Here is a 23,823-nt window from a genome sequence, read left to right on the forward strand (position 1 = left end):
ACCAACAATTTCTCTGTGACGTATGCTTGCAGGAGAGTTGTATTGATTGTCAGATCTACCTCACTTAAGCAAGGGCGACGGGAGCGGCAACTGCTGTATGTCTTACTTTCCTTGTAGACCGTATATTTTTGTTTGCTCAAGCCGTTTATCCCCACGCTCGATGTTACAGTTTTTCTCAATCTGCCTATCCTTATCAGTCTTAACTGCGCATATGTGCATTTATTACATGCTTTTAATAATATGTTCTCCTGACCCTTGTAACGCACTCTGCCTTTACAAAGTAAATGTTGTATTGAGCGTCCAATATGGTCACATTATTTTGTTTCCAAAGCATCCCAGTCACATTGAATAGCAGCCATTTCTTTCGTAATATCTGCTGACTATCCTTAAAATGTCGGCGTAAGATATATTACAATCGGCAGTGCAAATATATTCATTGCTAAGCAAGTCGTAAGGTAGTAGAAATGAGAACAGAGTGGATGAGGATGGTGAAAAGTTGGAAACAAAAGGATTATTGGCTTTCGGCAGGCGTGTCTTTTTCAGTCTCTGATTGAGTTGTAGTATCCACTGTTTTCGAGACTTCTTCCTCGACTTCAGCAGTTTCATCTTCCTCAGCTTCGGCTTGATCATCTTCTCTTCGTCTTTTTATCTGCTGGTCAGAGTCATCATCATCCAGACTCCTTTTCGATGATCTGTTCTCATCATCGTATGCATTTGCTGATTCCTCGCCTGCGGGCTGTTCATCCGCACCATCCTCTCCCTTTTTCATGCGCTTACGTTGTTGTCGTTTGTCTGTCTGCAATTGCTGGTATGCTTGTGTCCAATTGTCAATAATGACGAGCGCAATAGCTTTTGAAGAAAAAACTACATTATAACCTACCTGCAAATGATTCTTTGAGAGGCTCGATCAAATGATCAAACTCCAGGATTTCCAGAGCTCTTATCACGTCTGCGGCACTGATCGTCTTATGATTTGCACTTTTAGCTGTATCATTTGCACTACAGAAAGGCTTAGAATATACTTCCTCTAATTAAATTCCATAAGCTTACACAGTGCTTAAATAATTGATAAAAACCGTAGCGGCTTTGCTAACCGCAATCTTTGCTTCCTTTTGCAATGCGGTACCAGCCGGAAGCTATGCAAAACGATCAACCATTTAGGAGCCAAAAACTAGATCAAAGCTAGGTCCAAATCATACTGAGTTTTTCAAGACACGCGTGATGTTGGCCTTGGGTAGCTCGTTGTCTTCGATCGATGACATTTGTACAGTGTTGCAGAATAAAGGGATCGTGACCTGAATCTCCGATTGCTTTGCAAAAAAAGCACATCAGGCGACCATTTTTAAACTCCGTATGGGAATCAAAACAGCTTTACGGTGCCGCGAGCGCTGGGTTAAAAGCCAGGAGAGCGTCACTCTCTAAACTCTCTCTTTTAGCCTGTACAACAGCATTAGCATCTGCATCACGATCAGTACCTTCCTTCCGAAGTCGAAGCAAGCTTCCATTTGGGCGTTTTTGACACAGCAGACGAGGATCTCGGTCGCATAGGCTTAGATGTATGACATTTATCTTAAGCGGTGATTTAGATCTATCCAAGTGTATATTTTGTAGCATTGAAGGCGTGAAGATCGGCTTCATATTTCGGATACTTGTTATCCGCGAACTTTGTTGGAAGAATAGGGTGTAAAAGACATATGGTCAAAGTTCAATTCCAGCTCGTTATAATATGCAAATGCAGACGAAAACTTCGAGTAAAAAATCCTGTATTTTGGTTCAAAACAGATCCATTTGAATATCGTTGATATACCATCCTACAATGCAAAATAAAAGAAAAGAAAAAAATCATGACAGTGAAAAACAAGAAAGATGAAACAAGGCCGAGATCATAATATTGGCCACAAAGCCAGGATGTACTTAAGCATCAACTGTCACACAATGCTTGCCTTTTTCTGCAAGTCTAGTGGTGCTTTTTCTTTTCGTGTTTTCCATGCTTTTTGGGAACATGCGGCCTCTTCTTCATCTTCTTGCATGGTACCGGTTTCCAGCTAATATCCAAAACACCAATATCCAAGCTGCCGTGAGGAGCAATCATGCTGAATGCGCTGGGCGTTAGATCAATTGCTTTCCCTGAAAATTCAAAATTTATGTTTCAGATAAAAAAAAAGCCCCGGAATTGATTGACTGGATATTACCGACCCACTTGGCAAGCTGCGCACTTGTCTACGATCATGACAGTAATCTTGAGCTTCTTGTTGTTGTTATTCCTTATTTCGACGCATTTATAGCACTCCTCAAAAGTATCCATTGCCTATGACGCCGGTTGAAATTTATGTAAGTCCAATGTTGACATGCATGAAGATGATAGTCTCGTTTACCATGGCACCAATCATATCATGAATTGTTGCATCGTACTCAGGATAGCCATTGCGATCGTAGCAAGCTGCGTTCTTCAAATCGTTGCCATTGTACCTGATAAATATGGACGGTTTACTTAATTAACATTATCCGTCGTTAGTTTGCATGAATGCAATGTACCATGTGCCACGTCCGGCTCGTTTCACAAGCGAAGCATTGTGGAAACCATCATATTCCATCATCGTAGCAACACCTTGGTATGTGTATCGTTGCGCAAACGCATCAGCGATGAAAAATACAATTGATGTTATCAAGACACCGAGAAACGACCTCATTGACCAAATAGACGCAAAGCACAGGGACGGATAATAGCAATAAGCGTAAACAGTGAGGTATCAAGAGACGATTGCTGAGGAATAATTGGGATTTGCAGCGAAAGTAAAGGAATGGAAGTGGTGGTTTATTCAACCAGAAAATTGAAGGAGACAGAAAAAAGGAAGGAAAAAGCAAGAAAATGTATGATAGTACCTCTCGCTATATATAGATACAGATAAAAGGGAATAGCGAAGAAATAATAATAATAATAACAATAATAATAACGGATGATCGAGAAGGCATTATCCGCTGACTTTTTGTTTGCCTACTCCCCGTCTGAAAGGGGTAAGAGCAATCTTCTTTACAGTTTTCTAAATTTGCAAGATCTGCTGCAGCTGCGACGCTGCCATGTATATAAATTACTATGATTCATTGTATAGTCTCGAAAGCATAACGTTTCTTTTGACAGGTCCAGGCCGCGTTTGCATCCTCCGTTTTGACATTTCAGGCATGCTCCTACCGTGGAATTATTTTCGTATTGTTATAAAGCACTCCTTGCTTTGCTTTACTACTTTTGCCGGGTCCTGATACCCGCCAACGAATACCGACCCCTTTTCCATCGTTTGCATACTCCTGAATGCAAATTCATTGAGGTGAAAACGAAATCAAAGTGGATTCAACATGACTATTATCATTTATTATAAATCTTTATGTTGTCTTCTTAGGATTGGACGATAGGCATTCGCTTGCGTCCATTCGTCGATGGTCCCTTGATTTCTTTCTGCTCCACGTGTTTGACTCCGACTTCATCGCACTTGTTGAGCGCTACACTAAGTCGGACCGCCATGCGATACTCAAAATCGTATTTTGAACAAGCAAGAGCTTGTTGCCACAACTTTCGGCTCTTAGCATAGTTACCTAAGCCCCAGCTTGTGAGCCCCGCTTCTACATGCGTGTAAGCGGGTGACAAAAAGACCCAGCATGTACTTAGTTTATGACTAGTTTTGCTACCCCTCCTGTGTACGACTTACCCCAATACGCCAATGGCACCACCCAGGTCTCCGATTCTATGCTATCCTTATGATCCATGATCCAGTTAAGATGGGCGATGCTTTCGCTATGTCGTTCAAGAGCATTAAGAATGGATGCCTTGGTCAGCAGCAGAATAGCTCTCTGGTCGTAATAATTAGGTGGCGACGTGCTAGGTGCCAATTCTTGTAATCGAATATTGTACTCCATTTTCTCTCGTTCGTAAATAAGGTCCAAGGTCTCTTGGACAAGAGCAAGACATTTTTCGAGTGCACCTTCTTCCATTTGTGCAAAGGCATTCCAAACAAGCAGTAATTCTAGGCCTGGCAGCATGAGATCCATATCTTGGTATCCACTCTTTTGGAAAAAGTCCACCTTCTTGAGTACAAAGGAATCAATGTAGCTCTTGGACGCCTGGTCTTTGGCCATCTGCGGTACTTCGGCGAATGCAAGTATTCCTCTCGTGCGGTCTCCCAGCATCTCGCCGCAAGCGCCGACAAAGTATTTGCAAAATGCAGGAGACCAGTACTTTTCCTTGCTCAGTTCCTCAAAGCATGCCGCCGCACTTTCCCAGTCGAGCTGTAATGCGTGGTTCCAGCCAGTTTCGTAAAGGGCCATTTGTCTCATGGGTACTTCCGCCCATTCGCCCCGACTAGAATCCACTGCAAACGAAAATGATTGCGTAGATAACGGCAGATTCTTGGTAACTCGTGCTATACGGGCAGCAAAGTATAAAAAGAAGCAAGATCCAGGATGGCTCTTTTGTGCCTCAAGCAAACACTCGACTGCCGGGGCCACAAGTTCTTTTCCGTAAAGTTGAGGGGCAAACGATGTAAGGATGGAATAGTAAGAAAGAAGTCTATTTTTTATCCGGTTAGATAATCTATGCGATCAAGTTGACGTATTTGCTGCTTACATTAAAGACGCCAGAGGCGCACGGACTCCTTTGCCTTCGAGGCAGAGTTTGAGCAAAGCGAATCCAAGCTGCTTATCGCTCTTCCAGCCCAACGTTGAGAATACTTTTAGAATTTTTGGAGGCAGTGATGATAAAATGAGATGGACTGAACCGATGCCGAACTGGATCGCAGACACTGTGTCCCGATCCATGTACCTTGTATAATCCTGCCCCATCTTCTTATACTCTTGCCAGGCGACTGTGTAGCTATTGTACGCTGTTCAAAACAGAGAAGGTATGAGCTATCGTTAAATGATTACTGTTGTTTGACATTCTATGTTACCTCTTCGCAAGTTCAAGCCGCACTTTACATAGCCCATCACATTTTCCTTGGTTATTTGCAACAGACCCATTAATAGACAGCATTCAGCTTTGATAACATGTGCTCTGAGGACACCATTAGGCATGTACTTGGGCGGATTACCATTGAGACCATTGCTGTGAGACGGTCGGGTTGGAGAAGACATGGATGGAGGAAGGCCGGTGGCGTTCGTAGAAACGAGTGAAGAAAAGTATTGGGAGAATGTATCCTTGAATGACCGCTTCACGGAAGCTGAATCAATTTGAGCTTTTGAAATTGTGTACGTGGTTGCAAGGGCATTCATGGCTGTTTCGACATCATTTTGATTGTAAGTCTAATGCAAAGCACACGAAAATAAGTGCTCTCTTGTCAGATGATGCCGCAGATCTCCACCTGTCAGAAGATTATGCATACCATCAATGCTACATGCCAAAGACCATAGGTCAGTAACTTTGGTATTGCAATTTCGTTAAGCTAATGGATATATACCTTTAATAAATGCCATGGCACCCAGGCCGAGGGCATACAGTGGATCGCTGTTTGCAAATATTGTTAGAGTTGCAAATGTGCATAAGACCCCATCCCTCTCTCGTATACTTGCATGCTCGACTTTTGCTGGAAAACCGCCTTGGCTTTCATGAACTTGTTATCGAAAAGTAATCGCATGCCTTCCCTAACAGGCTCATCTAAATCAAGATATGAGTTTGTTACGTCTGCCGTGATTATAAAAATGCTCTCGAATGTATGCCCTTACCAGCTTCTTCCTGTTCGCGAGGGCTCAGATTATTTACGGGTATATTTTTCACGTTAACAGATTGCACTGCAATCTCGTTATCTTTAAACATGTCCACATCAATTGGGTCTTCAATTGGATATTCGTATTCACCGCTACGTCTTGCTTTTTCTAAGGCGTCTTGTGGATCTACTCTCGATCGTAATATGGTGTCATTTTCGATTTCTCTAACAGAATTCTCGATGGCTGGCAATATAGCTCCTAAGCGGTTGGGTTCGTCAGATACAGATGTACTGTGCGTGGTCTTTTCATCAGTGTCGTCCTCGCCATCCTTCATAACAGGGATCATAGCAGGTTCGGTCTCCGTTTTGGTAACTTTTGCATGTGCTAAGCTTGTCGCTACTGTTTCTTTTGGCGTTGACATTGTAGGTTCTGCTTGACTTCCCGTACTGGATGTTGTCATAGAAACAGCAGGGGATGGCTCAGACTCTTCCATCTTTGCAGCTTTCTCCGTTGCTTGCTCTGGAGACATGTCTTCCTTCTCTTGAAGCTTTGTAGTTGATTCAGGCGGAAGAGTTGGAGAGATCGCCGCTGCATTCTCCTGCTCCGTTGGATTTGTCGATGTATTGCGAGTTTCTGTGCCCGCATCACTGGCGAGAGGAGGAGAAGGAGGAGTACTTGGTTCGTCTACTGTTTCTTCTTTTTTGCCTTGCTTCGATGCCATGTTATCACCGATGCTCTCATTATTCTTATCGAAAGGCTTGTTTTCCTTTGCTTGACTTTCTTGCACGGGAGATTTTTTCTCCTCGGCACGGTCTTCATTACTTAGCAATTCATGTGGAGGAACAAAGCTGGGAGTATACTGTTCTGGTGTTGGAGGATGTGCTGCTATTTCTAATGCATTGATTTCAGCAGTTACATCGCTGCTGGATCGCCATCCACGTAAATTTTTCCTTTTCCTCTGCTGATTCTCTCGAGTTGCCCTTGCTGGTGGATAATCAACAGGCATTACATCTTCATCATCCAAAAAGTCGTCCTCCGCGATGCTAGCAGTATCCTGCAATGCACTGTAGATCATTGACATGCTGGTAGTCGCTATTTCATTGGTGGCTTCTTCAGATTGATTAGGCGTATCAAAGGCTGGAGGGACAGAGTCGTCGTATGCATCCTCAAAGACTTCACTTGCAGCCATCGATGATGCCCTAGATCGTGTTCCTGCCTTTGGTGTGGACGCTCCGCTACCAGCCTCGTCCTTTTGCGGTTTCGATGTTTCCGGTAGCGGCGGCACAGGCGGTATCTCTCCTTGCACTTGCTTCGAGTTAACATTCTCTACGGAGCCGGTTGTTACAGCAGATTGCCGCGATTCTTGCGACGAGACTGATGTTGGACGACTTGCAGGTTTCTGACGGAGCTGTATGCCCTTCCAGCCAGACTTGCGGTTTTCAACTGTTGCAGCATTTCTAGGAGTTGAAGACGAGCTTTTAGGCATTGCTAGCGCGCAATTTTTCTTGGAGTGATGATGTCAAGATCGACCAGGAGGTGGAGGAGAAGCCAGAACCTGAAAGATCAATTTGCCCTGAACGACCCAACGGGCATTGTGCCCCAGATTGCATATGATTTTCCAGGCATGAGCCCCGCAGATGAAACCCGCTATGGGAGCAAACGATCAAGATGTTATTTTTATAATATAAAGGAATTGACAGAGTTAAAATACAAAGGTAGGAATACAATCAGGAGCATAGGAAATAATAGAGTAAGAAGGAAGGACATCGAAGAAATAAAGACGTTAGCACACTGCTGGTATTCAACTGTTGAGCAATCATAGATGTTACTTAACGCGAAAGCATTCCCGAAGTCACGGGGACCTCCCACGCACCTAACATATAATCACAGAACACAAGCAATGCATAAAAGTAATATTGCTGAGAATGGAGATCGCACGCTCCCAAATGCATTGATTTCCTTTTTTCTATTGGATGGATGACTGTGCTCCTTCTGCATTCTCGACCGACATTGTCGGTATGCAGATCCCAGCGAAACTTCAATCAAAAAATGTTATAAAATGGTATTTCTCGCAAAAAAAGAGGCGATCGGGACATCCACCGAATCCATGAAATTATGTATGGAGAAGTTTGTGATCCGACGTTCTTGGTCAACCGGCATTCGTTGTCACAGAAGGCGAGTATGACAGCGGGAAATCTGGAAAAGGGAGAAGAAACGAAATATAGGATGAGGAAGTTTGCGTATTATTCCTTTGCACAAAAGCAGTCAAAAACACACAGTCATGAAGATCCTTGTTTCCTCTTATTTCCATTATATAGCATTAAATGCAACGATGCCGACAATGATGCTGTATAAATATTTCTATCAAGGTGACTTAATGCTGCCCTGGAGATAAATGCAAGGATTCTGTCCTTGCAGTGATATCTCGTTGTTCGATTTCGCTGTCGTGATTTGTTAATACGTTGTTTTCTAGTTCTTTCATCGCATCTTGGCGTTTTGCTTCTTCCATGATCTTGGTCAAGGAATGCTGAGACATTGATCTCGAGTGCCGCTTGAACTTTGTTACTGCTTTCATCTATATCACCATTGAATTAATGCAACGCATAATATCTGCTTAAAATTTACACGCTACTTACAATGGTGAATATACTGGCAATACTTGAAATAGCATTGTTGATATCTTCTTCGGTGACTTCGGTGACAACCATCTCGCAATTTTCCTCTTCGGATATTAATGGCTGTTTGCCATGGTTGGTAACCCATGGGTGCTCCTGGAAAATAGAAGCTATGTAAGCATATACGATTACAGTTTTATCTTCCATAATTCCTACTCTTAGTTCCTGCATGGTTATCCGTTTATCTGGATCTCTCTCTAATATTCTGTCGAACAGGTCGTGCAAGTCAGGATCAATCTCGCTGCCATAGTCTATGCTGTGAAATGGAACGCATGTTTTAGCGATCTTTTTCCTTATTTCGCATAACACGAGCACTTACGGTTCGCTACGGATTTGATCCATAAGTTCTATCAAATTGTGACTCATAAATGGAGGTTTGCCGTATATCAAGCAATATAGAGTGATACCCATAGACCAGATATCAGCAGCTTTTCCGGATACTTTGCCGTGATGCGCAGCACATAATTCCGGTGCATTGAACGCAGGACTGCCTGCTGACTTCAGCATACCATCGTCGCCTTTGTGGAACATCTCCGAGACGCCAAAATCCACAATCTTCAGTACATCATCGTTAGATAATAACAGATTATCAGGCTTAATGTCTCGATGGACAATTTCGTTATTATGTACTAGCAGTAGCATCATTAGTGCAAGTTGTTCAACCTTTATGAACGAGGAGATGAGCAACGTACAGTATTCGATACCCAGAATGATCTCTCGGAAATAATGCCGGGCTTCATCGTTGGAGTATGGTTTTGCAGGTTCGTTCATGTCAATATTCATCAAGACGCCTTTGTGGGCCATTTCGAAAACTATCGCACATGTAACGTAAATAAACATTGTTCAATATTGCCTAACAGTGAAACTTACCCATATATAATGGGTCATCGTTGGGATCATCCAATACTTCGTAAAGTTTAACGACGTGAGGATGGTTAAGCTTTTTCAAGATAGCAACTTCTCCGCGTACGAGATCGACAGGATTGCCGCTGGAAGCTGGATTGCTTCCAAGTGCATTCGATCGTCCTACGCCTAAACCGGCAATTCCTCCTCGACCACGACCCCTAGGGCTGGGTCTCCTCAGCATGGCCGACTGTTCTTTGCGTCGAAGACGAGACTTGCTGAACTCTTTGATAGCCTATAGCACAGCGGTTAGATATATGCAGACTTTGGGTTTTTGTAGCTTGAGTGCGTACATATTCGATGCCGGTATTTGTGTCTACACCGAGGTGAACGACGCCAAACGCACCGCGACCAATCTCCTTCTTGAGTAAGTACTGGTTGATCTTGCGCAATCCGTCCTCGGTCTCTGAAGTCTTGGCGCCCAGGGTCTCGATGACGATTGAGGCTGGTCGCCCTCTGCTATTTTTCCTGCTTTCGCTGCTACTGCTTTCTGAAGGCTGCGGCGAGCTATCTGTCATATGAGGAGGAAAAATGGGAACGGAGAGAGAAACGCGCAAAATGAGGGTGATGCAGGCATATGCTTTTCCCTTTGGTTCACAGACAATGCACGCCACATTTCATCTTCAATCTTCAACGCTAGCCAGCCACGACTCAATGCAATGGTGGCGCACGAGCTAGATGAACCATTTCGGCACGAAAAAATTGAGTAACGTTGAGTAACGTCTGAGCTCTGGCAGTAGCGCATACAATGGAGGCATTCCTGACGTGAAATACCAGAGACGCGATCAATGCGTGCTGCGTACAAAGATTATTGACTACAAGTTTACGTTAGAAATAGAGCAAACTTTTCTGTCGAGATGTAAATAGCGATTAAGAAATGAATGTCATGAATATTCCTCTGATTGTCAGTTCTCATGCAAAGTCGGGTAATACTCGCACGCTTGGATATTTTAAAAGCATGTCGCTATCGATGTACACGTGCGAGAATGCTACAAGATAGCTTTCCATATTGTCGTGACCCGATTAATATAAACTGGCATGCTCTAGAGATAGTTGATGTCCCTACCTTTTAATACTAACAGCTCGAAGCTACTTAGCAGCAACCGGCTATAAATGTTACCAATTGTAATCTGAGGAAGGAGCGATACCCTGTGGTTGAAGGAACCATCGTAAAGAGTATTTGGAAATTCCTTAATCGATCGAGCTAACGATGGTCATAAAATGATAAATCCCAATAGAGGGATGTGGGCATGGCCAAGATGAAATAGATTCAGCCTCCTGATTACCTTCAGTCCCCTGCAAGTCGCTCAGAAAATAAGGTTCGGCGACTATTTGCCGCAGCAAACCGATAAAGAGAGACAGCAGAAGTTGATAAGAATGAACGATATTCTCCGTGTTCGAAGAAGTTCGTTCATCGAAGCATGTCGTGAATAGCTGTTGTTCCTTCTAGTGAAGGCATGTAACCTTTGATTCCCATTACTTCAAAGTTGAGACGAAAAAAGCTAGTATAACTGGCAGCCTGCACTGTGTAGGGATAGATATTTCTTTTCTATTCCTTTGTTCAAAGCTCTGACATTTTTGCGTTACTTTTCGGCATCCAATGACCTACCATTAACTTGATATCCTCAGGACATTCGGGATACTTCTATGCACTCTGACATGATTATCACCGTGCTAATGAACACAATAATTCAACACCAATTATTAGGAAATAATTCTATAGAGGAACAGTAAGCATCATTGTAAAGTATTGTCCCAATCCTGTAAGACTGTTGATGAAGGTGATAACGAACTTCAAAACCAGTAGATAGTTGTCCGAAAAAGAATGATCGTTGTCCAGAAAGCTTGCTTCTCGTCCGGAGAAGTTTGATTGATGTTGGTAAAGAGGTTCTCCTGACTACTGATTGTTTGCGATTGCCGTTTTGGTATGTATATGATTGCAAGTACTACTTTTCAAAAGTCTTCTTTTGCTTACTCGTGTTGATCTTTACAGCACGTCCCGCCGGTTTTTCAGCGTTCCTTTGCCCTTTGCGGCTTCTTTTTTTTCACGTCGGCGAGTAAGTAACTATTGAAAATGAATCCTGAACGATCAAAGATAATGATTGATGTCTCTAGAATCGCTCGGCCAAATTTCTTGGCTTTGCCCTGGGGCCTGCAGATTTCGTCCGGTTTATTCATGTATATTATGTTCGACTCACTCAGGACACGTGAGCAGGTCCTCGCAATTGGTATTTAAGCCCTTCGAGACAATAAAATACAGCACAAATACTCCAGAGAATGATGATTTCATCTTGAAGATGGTGCCTGCTTTTAAGGGACGTCGATAAAGGCCAGGAATTTCCTTTTTGCGACATGAGCCGATTTTCCAGCTCTTCCCGCAGTTATCTTGCTCAAAATTATAGCCAACAAGGACAGACCCTGACATAGCACAGGAACACCTATGCACATTCACTGCAGCCCGCTAGTAGCAAGAGAAAGCGCGGCAATAGAAAGATTGTGGTTACGTTCCGGTGTATTGACGTAGGTAGACATGAAAACTTGCCAAGACGATGTTGGAGGCTAAAACTTTTACTCTACACTTGCGGTTATCAAGAGCCCATCTCCCGAGCGAGAATCAGCACAACATCCGCAAGTGCGGATTGCCCAATCAGAAAGCTTTCTTGTCTGCCATTTTCCCTGGAATTGACAGCGGCTTGCTATGCATCAATTGGTTTTGTTTATTAGATACGGTACACTCGGCGTCCTCAGTTCTGTTTATAGCTAAGCATTCAATACCAGAGCAGAACCTCCCTGTCACAAAATGACCTTTACGTATATATGACAACGTAGATTGTTTGACGCCCTGGAATAATGAAAGTAAGGACTAATGAGTGAGGAAAGTATGCTTCGGGTAGAAATTATTGGCGTTCGCTGTCAATAAAGAGAAGGGTCGAACGGCCCTTGCCTGTGCTTACTCAAAGGACATGAAACCTCCGCATTTGCTAAAAAAGAAGAGAAAAATTAGAGCTGATCGGGAAGCGATAAAATGTGGGGGTCAGCTTCATCCGCGGCCGACTGAAGCCAACTCCCCACTTGCTACGATACATTTTCCGCCCGTCTACCTGGCTATCTCTGCTAGACATGTTGCAGGCTGCACTGGCTGCTCGTCCGTCTCAGTATCAAAATCTTTAAGAAAGATAGACATGACAATTAATAATCTTTGAAAAGCCTTCAGATAGAAGACTGCGTTGCTGACAAAGAAACCAAAACAGGGTCAGTGGGGAAGGTCGTATTTGGGGGGGGGAGGCACTCGTGCTGGGAAGGCGCGGGAAAAAACTTTTCTCCACGGAATATCCCGGTTTTTCAGGGTCCAACTGATTTCCACAGATAGGTGGTTATCTATCCAAGTAGACCTCTCCTAATTGTCGAAGCCAAGAGAGAATAGTTAGCTCAATTACGAGCGCTTAGACAACTTTGAATGCGTTACTGATTATGATTAATCGCGATATATTTTACAATGTGGATCCTTTATCTGGCCCAGTGTGTGATCGGGATATTGATAACATGGAATTCTGATAACACGATGATGAATCGGTTTTGACCGTGAAATGGAAAAGAGTCCACATTTATACACACTCTAATGTAAATACATGGTCATGTCTACTATTGCCGGCGACACTGAGGATGAACTCTGTTTCCGACGCTACCGCCATACTGGGACATGTATCGCGTGATTACATTATATATTCACTCCATCGCTGCACGCAGGCCCCAAACCAGGTTATCCGGAGAATATTTTGACCATCAGCGCATGCAGGAAGTGCATCTTGCGCTGTATTCGGCTGTATGCTGCTCGCCTTGTATTGCTGGGTTTATTGGACTCTGCAAGTATGTCCCTGGATAACTCCATCGGTGCAAAATCAAACAGTAAATTTTTTTGTTTCGGTGATTTATTTTACTAAAATGCGGGGGGGGGGGGAACAACTTCCCTGAAGCACCCGATGTGATCTCTCCGAAATCGCTATTGTAATTATTTTATTTTTTTCCTTCTTGTGGCGTGATGGGAGAAATGCTTTAAGTAGACTTTCTGTAATTATCTTGCCACCAGAAAATCTCGGAAGTGGCACCAAGTGGCATGTCAATTTTTTACTATAGTTTGGTTTTCTTTTTTATGTTTTATCATATGCGGATAAGATAATGCGGGGTAACATCATGGTTTACAGGGAGGTCGTCTGCAGAATAAGTTCAGTCATTTCCTGTGTCCGCTGTTCCGCTCGCTCGAAGCACGTTTTCAGCACTTCAGGCCCGATGCTGTTGCCTCCATTTTTGTATACACGGTACACGTGCCCCGTCGTATCCATTACAATGGTCATCGTCTCCTTGCTCAGGGTTTCCTCCGTGTCATTTGGGTCAGACAGCAATGCATGCGGTTGATGGAAAATGCAGAAAGTGGAGGCGATGGGCAATCGCGATATGGTAATTGGTTTCTTGTTGGATGCAGTAGCTTCAACCATCATCGTGGGCGAGACCTGCGCTTCTGGAATAGAAACTATAATTTTTTGGCCCTGCGTCAGCAAATAGTTGTGCATATCAAGGATCATCAGTTGATGTGCCTACGTTTGGATAATGCAGTGATCAGGGCAAGCAGACTGGCGTCTAGAACGTTGCCGTCGTAATTTAAGCATACGATATCAGCGTAGAGCACCCAAACTGCCTTGCCAGGTTCAATGCAGAGTGATTTGTATGGAAAGATATCGGATCTAGATAGAATCCACGAAAGAGAGATAAGTGCGGATGAGGTGGTCAGATAAGCTCTGGGCAGGAAAAAACGGCAAGTAGTTGATATCAATAGAACCGCCTTACTTGTTAAAGATTTGATGTATGAATTCGGAAACTGCTTGAGCTTTTTCAGAAGGTGGTCCAGGCCTGAACTTTGGAGAGCACATGGGAGATAGTTCAACATTGGGCACTAATATCTCGTGAATATCCCAATGGCTAGTTATAGACTTTCCGAATACGTACCCAAATACCCCTCCTCTGGCCGTTCCACGTGCGGCTCACACACCTCTGCCTTTATGCCACAAACAACAGTTGTTCCCCCGAGTCGTACCATTGAGCTGGCGTCGGCTGTAGAGATCGTACCACTCGTGATTAGTGTTTTGCGAAATCTTTCAAGTAATCGACCATCGGGTCGGACGCCTTGCTCCAGAAACCGCCTCATGTATTCATGCGGTTGTATTCTGCTAAAGATCTCAAAATTGCGCGCTGTTGTTGTGGTTGTAGCAGCTGCCATTGGTCGTTGTGGATCGTGGTATAGTGTTAGTGTCGAGAGGCAGCCAGCTGCGCGTGCATAAATCGGGCTAAGCCACCGTTATGGGAAAGGCATCAAAGGTTAAGGGAACGAACCCAACAATGCCGCAGAGAGATAAAGATAGATTAGCATTCGGGTAATGGGATGGTGGGATAAGGATAGCATGCATGGCATGGCATAGCACGCAAGCAAGGTTCTGTTTTCACATGATCTGGGTGATCGCCGTAGGTCGTCTTGGTTTGAGCATGTTTCCATATGGGGGGTACAAATGAGAAATCGACTGCGTGATGCACAGACGCAAATCGCATTTGTCAACTTGTCCTTTCCCCGATGAATGTGATTACAAGCGGGAATTTTTCTAGGGTTGATATGTCAGCCCGGCGGGGAAAACAGGATGTGGGGGGTTCAGTCTTTTTTTTTTTTTTTTTTTTTTTTTTTTTTTTTTTTTCGGTCTCAGAATCGGTCGGATCCTGATCGCGATGGCAACAGATAGGGGGTTTCACTGTCAATCATATAAAAAGTCGACATTTTCCTCCAACCCCACTTTATTACTTTTCTTACTCCCAGTTATTTTCCAACCCCTCTTCCTCCACATGGAATATCAAGCCGCATCCAACCTACTTTCTCTTTCCACTATGGCCCCCGTCCAATCTGCACCAACTCCAAACAAGCGCGCTATAGCTGCCGTCGATAAGGCCAACATTCCAAGACCTTACAAATGTCCTATGTGCCCCAAGTCCTTTTACCGACTAGAACATCAAACCCGCCACATCCGTACTCACACTGGCGAAAAACCTCATCAATGCACATTCCCTGGATGCGAAAAGCGTTTCTCACGGTCAGACGAATTGACTCGACATGTGCGAATCCACACTTCGCCCAACAAACGACGTGAACGTAAGAACCAGAAGACAGCCAAGAGAGTCCGAGCTGCAGCTGCAGCTTCCATCGCCAGCAGTGCAAACACTACACCGACTACTACGCCTATGCATTCTGCTCCGCCCTCCCCTGCGCTGTCAGCTGCGGACCATCACCACTCTGATTCGGAAACCGAGTTCCTGTTTACTCCTGGCAACTCTCCCACTATGACTCCTCGCCTCTTGTCGCCTATGGGATCTCCCAAGATGATGTCTTGCAACATTATCAAACTAGCCCCAATGGAATGCAAGCAGTTTGATCCAGTCTTTGCCCGACCGGCTTCATTCAACAACACAAGCTTGTTGGATTTGATGGAACGACCTCCGCAAGCCCGCATTCTCCCGCCCATCACGGCCACTTCCGACAAGGCTCTTCCCTCCATTCATTCCATAATTCCCTTTTAAACATTCAAGCTTCTCGGTTGCTACTACCACATCCCAATCATTCATTGATCTGATCTTAACTGTCATTCATTCTTTTTTTATCTCTGCATCTTCTTCTCTTCTTTTACTAGCAAACAGAACAAACACCGTTTCTCTACCATATTCATATATATAGCGATCCCTTAGTCATAGTAACCCCCCTCTCTGTACATATGCATACAACAAAATACAATCTGGTCTTTACATATTATGCTGCAAAGAAAACGTTTCGCTTTATTTTTGGTTCGATTTTCGGACTTAAATCGCAAGGTAGAAAAGGATTACGTGCTTGTACAATTAAAAGATTACATTATCAGCACTTTCATCGGTCCGCTCCGATGTGGAGTTTTGTGTTTCCCCGTTGTTCCCCAAAGGGACAATTCCTCCAGAAACGCACTAGAGAAAGAGCGCATGCAGCTTGTACTACCGCAAACTATCAGCTCACTTTCCTTTTTTTTTTGCCCAAACTCCACTCAGTACAGCTATCAGTATTGTATGGGCCCAAGCACTGTGACACGGTGTATTTCGGCGATCTCCCTCACAGGTTCAACGCTAAACTGTCTCCCCCAGTTTCAGTGTCGTAAAACAGAAAGGGTAAAAGTTGCACAGCAGTTGCCCTGAGCAACCGTATATAAAAAAAGAGAAAAATAAACAAAAAATACCACAAGCCATCCACATCCGTCCCGGGCCGAGAACACTTGCTTAGGAACGCAATGGAAACAATGGAACGAGCACTGAGCGACCACAAATACATATGATAAATTGCAAATCGTAGCCATATTTGTGCCCTTTGCACTTACAACCCACCCCCATAATTTTTATTTTTCGAAACACGCTCCGTTACGTGTATGTAAGCAAAATTTGAATTTCCACGTCTTCCGAAATGGAAATTTGGCATTCTATTATCTCGAGTGCTGAACTGCTTCACAAGATGCGAGTGGATATGGGTTCAGGCTTGTTAACTCGTGACACAGAATAATGTCGTAATCATCCCCTGCTCTCAAGAAAAACTGGCGAATTCTCCCCATGCTCCCTTTCTATACTTCCTGCGGGGAGACAAAGTGGGGGCAATAACCGTGCGAAAATAAAGGGCGGAACATCTGTGGTAATAAGCTTCATAAGGGGAAAAAGGCGAGCAGCAATGTGGTATACGAGACTCTTCCGAATACTCATATTTAGAGTATGCCAGGGAGTGGCCCAGTTTGCCACCCCAAATACGAATCCATCCATCCATCATAAATGAAGATTTCAGGGTTCCGGACGACATGGACCACAGTTGATGACCTCATGCCAGAACGGCTGAGGGAATGGTGGTCGTGGATGGACTGGTATAATGTCACACCCACGACTCCTCTATTTCGTGAATTGTAAGAGGAGCATTCTCATGCATCTTCACTTTATTGAATCTCTATCATTCGAGTCTATCTGTCAACCGGAGAGGTCAAAAAACCAATCTGCGAACAAACTCTAAAGTCTAAATATCCACATATCCAGAAGCTCGGTAGCAGACCGCGCGCCTCAACAGTAACCCGAAATCATTTGCACGAAACCTTCAGGAAGGATATATGTAGATGTTGGGGTTCAAGGAAAAGGAAAAGGAAGCATCCACGACTTCTAGATTATTGTATACGACGCAGTTTTCCGGGAGGAGCCATTCTGCTCATCTAAGCCGTGGAAGATGGTGCATGCATGCGAAAGCTATCATATTCCAATAGCTTTATGTCGACCCAACGCCTTCCAGCCCTCTAGGTTTGACTGCTTTCGGCTATTTTGCCCTATTTGTCAAACTTCACTACAGTGGCGCACTTCCAAAAACATATCCTGCTGTTGGAGAAATATAGCAATTATCCGTAATGAGCAACTAAATTCATATATTCTTGCAGTCTTGCCTTCTGCTGAAATGCTCCGTTGTGGATGAAGGACGCAGTCTACTCGAATCAGTTCCCAGAATTTATGTAAACTCCTGCTATGCAACTTGAACTTATCTCCTCCCGGATCAGACTGAATATATAAAACAGTACTTTAAACGGCCGAGCGGGGTTCTGGACTTCGATCACAAGGTTCAGCGATTGATGTTTACGATGCATCACCTGAGGCAGAATAACTGCCTTGAGTGAACTCTCATGGCAATCTAGGAATCGAAAATAGAAACCAAGAGCACCATGAGGGATATTCTTTGGGAGGTGCGGAGCCTGACGCCAGTTACACTTGCAGATATGTTGCATGCAAGCAGATACATTTTTAAGAGATCTTACTCGTTTATTCTCCGTCCAGGCAGGTTGTAAAAATGATCCTTGAAAATATCCGACGAGCAGTTCCCGTACTCCACATTGCGAAGCTCAGCTAATGTTTGTATTACTCATGTAGCTCTTCGCTTATTGTGGTCGAGTGCAACAAAGGCTGTTGAACCTCTTTTACTCTATCAAAGCGCGAATTTTAGTAGGAGTACACGATTAGAGTATCGCAATCCGCGGAACTAAACTGCTGTCCTAGCTTCTGGTGCCCTTCGTCCAAACTTTGCACCTTGGCGAAGACTCGTAAAGTCATTGCGAGTAGTATTTTGATGACGGTAATGCATGTATCTATATCCCTTTTGGTGATTATGAATAGATTACGGCTATATCATTTGATCCTCCCAATTACAGCAACTTATCTTTTAAAAACGATACCAGTTGAAGAAAAGGGACGAAGGCAGGCGGTTACACTTTTCCCCTATTTGTTTGCTTTGGGGCAGAAGAAGCTACTGTTAATTGAAAATGATTATATATACGAAGTAGACAAAAATACATTTACGTTACGAAGGAGAATATTTGCACATTGGAGGATGCATGGCAAGGCGAAAAATAGTCAGTATTCAAAACCTATTCTGAGGATGTAAATAGAAAGCTTGGCCAAAGTATACATCGTCAAGAGAGAACTGCGGAATCACCCCATCCAGGTGGACGGCGGTATACACTTTTTCCCAAAAGTAATGTCGCATTTTGTGAAATTTTATAATACATTTATACACCAAAACGACAAATTGCAGCGACATTAATTTTTGGAAAAAGTGTAATACTTGGTATAAAAATCGGCAGCAGGGAAAACCAGCAGACAACCAAGCGGAAAAGATCCGGGAGGAGGGCAGAAAGCAGGAAAACGCGGAAACGAAGCGAAAAAGCCTGGGAACGCACTGAAATAAGCAGATTTTGATGAGTGATGTTACTTTTCGATTTATCATTTTTTTAAAGGTTGCCTTACCAAATGATAACCAGTCTAGTCCTAAACGGCACGCCCCTCAAGAACTGAGCTCTTTTTATACTTCTCACGGATGACTAACGACGTTTCCAAACACGAGTCCAATGCAGAGAATGGCCACTCCAATACAGCTAGTTATTCACTTAAGAGCCCTTGTATACAGGTCTGTGGCAGGTGATAAACTAGAGATGCCCACTATAAATAAACAATGAAAAGATTAGAAATGAATGACCATAGCGTGGTTAGTGAAACTTTTCAAAGATATATACTTCCTATTGAATAATATAAATTCCAAACCCATTCTTTCATGTCATGATACGACGTGGAGAAAATTCTCTTAGGGTATGATAAATATTTGAAGGAGCTGAAGTCTATAAGTAACTTGTTTAAGACTACATACTTGGCAAAACAGAGCAAGTCATGCGGTGTGGCATCGGGGTTAACGAGGATTATGATGTGTGCCTTTTTGACAGAGGTTGAACGACCAGAGTCCCACTACATGCAAAAAAACTTGTATACAAAAAAGTGACCTTGTTTCATCAACGTATGCATTCTTAGAAAGAGTTCCCTGTTGAATACTGGTTTATCCAAATGACAGCAATCTCTCAGCCTAGAAAGCAAACGCAGAGTTTAGCTTAGTTGTTCATCATTTAGCCGTGTTGAATATGCAATCGTTGTGGCATTGCAACTACCATCGGCACAGAGCGTTTGTTACGAGAGACGTACTAGTATACTGCCTGATAGCAAGCAATACGCATAGGCTTATATGTATGATGTTTACCTTAAGCGGTAATTTTGGATCTATCCAAGTGTATATTTTGTGGCATTGAAGGCGTGAAGATTGGTTTCATATTTCGGATACTTGTTATTCTCAAACTTCGTTGGAAGAATACAGATGATCAAAATTTAGTTCCAGCTTGTTATAATATGCAAACGTCGAGTAAAATTCCTGTATTTATCACACCTTCATATTGCATGGCAACTCAGACATGAAACCTGCGGAACATGCGACTTCAATTGAGGTACAAAAGGAACGATGCAGGCGGCAGTGACCTTGTATTGAGAGTAGCAACCTTAAAAGCTAGCAACTGTTGAAGACCTCAAACTCGAATTGTCGATCTTGAGCAAGATTTATGCAGGGAAAGAGCATGAGGGCAACTGGGAAGCCCGCGAAAAGGCAGCTCGACAGCTTCGTGGACTATTAAGAGGAAATAGAAAATGGGCGGATGCGTTATCTGTAGGGATACATGATATGGCAGATGGGATTATACAGTCCGTACGTCATCTACAGAGGCGAGTTTGTTGTTCCTGGAAGCCATACTCATCAATGCAATTTGCAGGTGAACAGTCTGCGTACCACATTGGCAATGGAAACACTAGCGTTAGTTGCAGACATAAGCTTGTGCATAGGATACCATCTCGATAGCTACACGAACGAAAATCTCTTACTGACGTTGCTAAAATGCGCAAACAGCACACGCAAGATAATTGCCACAAAGTCGATGGATTCAACCACTATTTATCTTGCTTCTACACCGCTACGACACAAGACACTCAAGTTCCTAAGTGATATGCTTAATGATAAGAACACGCAGACGCGACAGTTTGCAGCAGTGTACATGAAAACAATTCTGCAAACGCACGGAAATAATCCAGCGCTGGAAAAATCTGGAGGTCTAGATATCATTGAATCATGTTTAACAAAAAGTCTACCGGATGCTGCGCCGAGCGTTCGGGATATCTGCCGCCAAATATATCGAGATTTGCAGGAGCGCTGGCCCGCTCGTGCCCAAAGGTAAGCTCTGATCATTTAGAGAGATTGAAATCTTTGGACTGAGGTGGAGATTGATAGGTTATTGAAACGACTGGATCCTTCAGTGCAGAAACAGCTTTGCAAGCTCAAAACACAAGTACCGAACCGAGGATGTGGTTCTACAAGCAAATTGAACGTTTCAGATCGTTCAATTGCATCTAATGCTATACCAAAACTACAACGAGCAACGTCTTTTCCGACAGCTTCCTCTTCTTCCAACTTCACTCCGAACAGTCCATTAAATCGACGCACTGCAAGCCTCATACCTCACAGTACGGCTACGAGACCATCCAGGATTCCCAGTTATCCAATCACGGTGCAGGATGACGCAAGAGATATGGTACAAGCTTTGAAAGCTGGCAAAGCTGATGCGGTATCCAAAGTCATTTTAAGACTAGAGGAAACTCTGCGTGATTGGCCTTGCGATTTCACTTGTGCAGAAATGCTACCACCAAGTATTCCTCCGCGTATCGATCTTGCACCTATATTTCTAGAGTTTCTAACTAGCGGTGCGGATACCCAACTAGATGAAATTCTCACTAGTTGGGAATTCACTGCCGGTGTCTTGCCTCACATTGTTGGACCGATGCAGTACATACCTATCTACATATCGCATAGCAATCGCAAAGCAACAAACGTTACCGAGAAGACGAGAAAAGAAATGTATCGAAAGGGTCTATGCAAACTCAAATTGATCCATGGCAGCAAAGACGCACAGCTACCTGCGCGGCTTTTGGAATTGCTTACGACATATACCCATTCGAATATTGACGAAGAATTCGTGCTCGCCATTCTGCAATGGATAAATGAAATCATATGTGAACATATTGGCCTTGCGGAAGAAATAGATTCAGACTTGCACGAAACAGGCAAGCCATGGCTCGTTAACAAGGACGATGAGACTCAATCAGCATCCAGATGGTTTGAGCTGAGTGAAAATGTAAACTTCTACCTCGAAAGACTTATTTCATTATCGAATGCTATAATACCATTCCCAGCATTGGTAAAACACATTTCAGTAATATTTGAACGGTTACGGTTAGCGAACGAGCATGTTTACGAGTCTGTCTCTCTTGCGCACTCAGACATACTTGACAAGCTATTGAGCCTACAGACAGAAGAGCATGACGAGGAGTCTCAGCATCAGCACCAGCATCAGCACCAGCACCAGCACCAGCGGCAGGATGTGGAGAAGCAAGAGGAAGAAGAAAAACCAGAAAAACAGCTAGTTAATGGACAAGATCGACAGGAAGATTTCAGCAACAGCGTATGCTCAATCCAGCTTGTTGAAAATCCTGGACCTCCAGAGAATTTGCCACCAGTTTCTCATCTAGCGATGGATATCGCCAAAGGAATTGAGGAGGAAACCGTCGCAGAAGAAGTGATGCCGTTAGACACATTTGCACACGAAAATATCGAAGTATCTGAAATGATTCAAGATATTGATGAACCTATTTTCGATCTTGACAGCTCGCCTTATATGAATGAAGGAAACAAGGTAGCTGGTATAAAACTAGATAAACTATGATCTGGCGCTGACAACCGAGTGAACAGCAAGAAGATAACAACATAGAATTTCAAGTCATATCCGAATTACAAGTATCTCAGCCAGAGGAAGCGCAAGTATCAAAAACGGAAACTACGGAGGCAACATCGGCAATAGAGAAACGTAGTGCTTCGGACGAGGGTTCTATAGTCCAAAAACGCCGCAAACTGGGCCCTCTTCCAAAAGGCGACAAGGAGCAAATCCGAATTTTAAAGCATTGCATCAAAGATATACAGCAATCCGCGGAAAATGGAGATGCAGCCTTCGTGATTGCTCACAAGCTCTCAGAAGCGAGACCGGTATTAACAGCAGATGAAGCAAGTAATATCCACCTATGGGCTGGTGATCGCTTCTTTTCATTGTTAGAAGCTCTTATCATGGTCCTAGTTGGCTCAAAATCCTCTGCTTATCGCAGAATATCGACATTATCGTTGCTTGGCCACTTGCTACAAAATCAACGTGGCATAATTCAGCAATATGAAAAAATGACGGCTTGTGTGGACGAATCGATTGTCTTGATCCTGGCTGACGCATTGCTATCCAGAATATCGGATATCGATAACGAGGTAAGTGCAGTTTAATGCCCTTCTGCGTACGCCAATCGTAGCCATCAACGAATATAACTATCATGTGATGCAGGTATCTTCAGAATCACAAGAAGTGTTTGGCACCTTACTTGGCACAGTAGCAACTGGAACAGCGCTGCAAGTGCTTTGGTTTTTGCTTCGTGAAAATCAGGATAGCCATGTTAGAATGAATGCACTATTGCAGCTTTTGCAACCCATCCTTGAGCGAACAAACAAAGACATTGTTCAAGTATTTTTTGAGGGCGAAAATCTTGGCATCTTTTTAAAGGTAGGTGATTAACCTTGTGAATGAATGTGCATCTGGACAATCTTACTAAACGCAAACACTAGGGGATCAATCACAGTGCAGCATCCGTGCGACGATCGACAGTCCAGATACTTGCAAAACTGCAGCGAATCGCGGGCCAAGAATTTCTAGCAGCAAACATATACCCCTTGTTGCAGCAGGAACAAGTTGACCTGATAAAGTTCTACATAAAATAAAATAAAGAGGTCTATTTTTGCATGCTGTATTGGATATAAGAGCCATCATTACTTGTCTGGATTAACTGTTGCGCGTGCGTGCATAAACCTCTGTTATCAGCGATACTTAGAAGACGGTTTATGCTGCACAAATAGCTATATCTTTAACATCTCTGTGGCTTTATACCGATGACTGCTGACTACGAACATCATTGATTCACTATGCACACATCGGCACACATCGGGCAGAATATGCTTTCATTGAAAGTAATTTTGCGC

The 23,823-nt window shown here is 43.5% G+C and overlaps 7 protein-coding genes across 7 annotated transcripts; 2 read left to right on the top strand and 5 right to left on the bottom strand.

The window, feature by feature from the left end:
- Window positions 1-511: 511 nt before the first annotated feature.
- VTP01DRAFT_6306 (uncharacterized protein) lies at window positions 512-1,262 on the bottom strand (the record flags this gene model as incomplete). Its single annotated transcript, XM_069385193.1, has 4 exons — window positions 512-813; window positions 881-999; window positions 1,051-1,136; window positions 1,200-1,262. 4 exons carry the CDS (start codon window positions 1,260-1,262, stop codon window positions 512-514), a joined length of 570 nt encoding a protein of 189 aa, XP_069242679.1.
- Window positions 1,263-1,957: 695 nt separating this feature from the next.
- On the bottom strand, window positions 1,958-2,690 carry VTP01DRAFT_6307 (uncharacterized protein; the record flags this gene model as incomplete). The annotated part of the gene is made up of 4 exons (XM_069385194.1): window positions 1,958-2,127; window positions 2,197-2,308; window positions 2,376-2,469; window positions 2,536-2,690. The coding sequence occupies 4 exons, from the start codon at window positions 2,688-2,690 to the stop codon at window positions 1,958-1,960; spliced, it is 531 nt and encodes a 176-aa protein (XP_069242680.1).
- Window positions 2,691-3,391: 701 nt separating this feature from the next.
- On the bottom strand, window positions 3,392-7,177 carry VTP01DRAFT_6308 (uncharacterized protein; the record flags this gene model as incomplete). Its single annotated transcript, XM_069385195.1, has 8 exons — window positions 3,392-3,615; window positions 3,702-4,558; window positions 4,616-4,871; window positions 4,938-5,289; window positions 5,370-5,377; window positions 5,445-5,491; window positions 5,557-5,641; window positions 5,710-7,177. 8 exons carry the CDS (start codon window positions 7,175-7,177, stop codon window positions 3,392-3,394), a joined length of 3,297 nt encoding a protein of 1,098 aa, XP_069242681.1.
- An 888-nt stretch (window positions 7,178-8,065) lies between these two features.
- On the bottom strand, window positions 8,066-9,787 carry VTP01DRAFT_6309 (uncharacterized protein; the record flags this gene model as incomplete). The annotated part of the gene is made up of 7 exons (XM_069385196.1): window positions 8,066-8,266; window positions 8,328-8,462; window positions 8,523-8,622; window positions 8,686-8,995; window positions 9,059-9,178; window positions 9,237-9,504; window positions 9,563-9,787. The coding sequence occupies 7 exons, from the start codon at window positions 9,785-9,787 to the stop codon at window positions 8,066-8,068; spliced, it is 1,359 nt and encodes a 452-aa protein (XP_069242682.1).
- A 3,678-nt stretch (window positions 9,788-13,465) lies between these two features.
- On the bottom strand, window positions 13,466-14,541 carry VTP01DRAFT_6310 (uncharacterized protein; the record flags this gene model as incomplete). Its single annotated transcript, XM_069385198.1, has 4 exons — window positions 13,466-13,797; window positions 13,866-14,008; window positions 14,112-14,217; window positions 14,271-14,541. The coding sequence occupies 4 exons, from the start codon at window positions 14,539-14,541 to the stop codon at window positions 13,466-13,468; spliced, it is 852 nt and encodes a 283-aa protein (XP_069242683.1).
- A 653-nt stretch (window positions 14,542-15,194) lies between these two features.
- On the top strand, window positions 15,195-15,881 carry VTP01DRAFT_6311 (uncharacterized protein; the record flags this gene model as incomplete). The annotated part of the gene is made up of 1 exon (XM_069385199.1): window positions 15,195-15,881. One exon carries the CDS (start codon window positions 15,195-15,197, stop codon window positions 15,879-15,881), a length of 687 nt encoding a protein of 228 aa, XP_069242684.1.
- A 4,244-nt stretch (window positions 15,882-20,125) lies between these two features.
- VTP01DRAFT_6312 (uncharacterized protein) lies at window positions 20,126-23,565 on the top strand (the record flags this gene model as incomplete). Its single annotated transcript, XM_069385200.1, has 7 exons — window positions 20,126-20,158; window positions 20,218-20,412; window positions 20,477-20,931; window positions 20,989-22,447; window positions 22,504-23,061; window positions 23,135-23,350; window positions 23,413-23,565. The coding sequence occupies 7 exons, from the start codon at window positions 20,126-20,128 to the stop codon at window positions 23,563-23,565; spliced, it is 3,069 nt and encodes a 1,022-aa protein (XP_069242685.1).
- Between the last annotated feature and the right edge of the window lie 258 nt (window positions 23,566-23,823).

Source organism: Rhizomucor pusillus, assembly GCF_041956525.1.
Source record: "Rhizomucor pusillus strain CBS 183.67 unplaced genomic scaffold VTP01scaffold_3, whole genome shotgun sequence".
NCBI classification, from domain to species: Eukaryota; Fungi; Mucoromycota; class Mucoromycetes; order Mucorales; family Lichtheimiaceae; genus Rhizomucor; species Rhizomucor pusillus.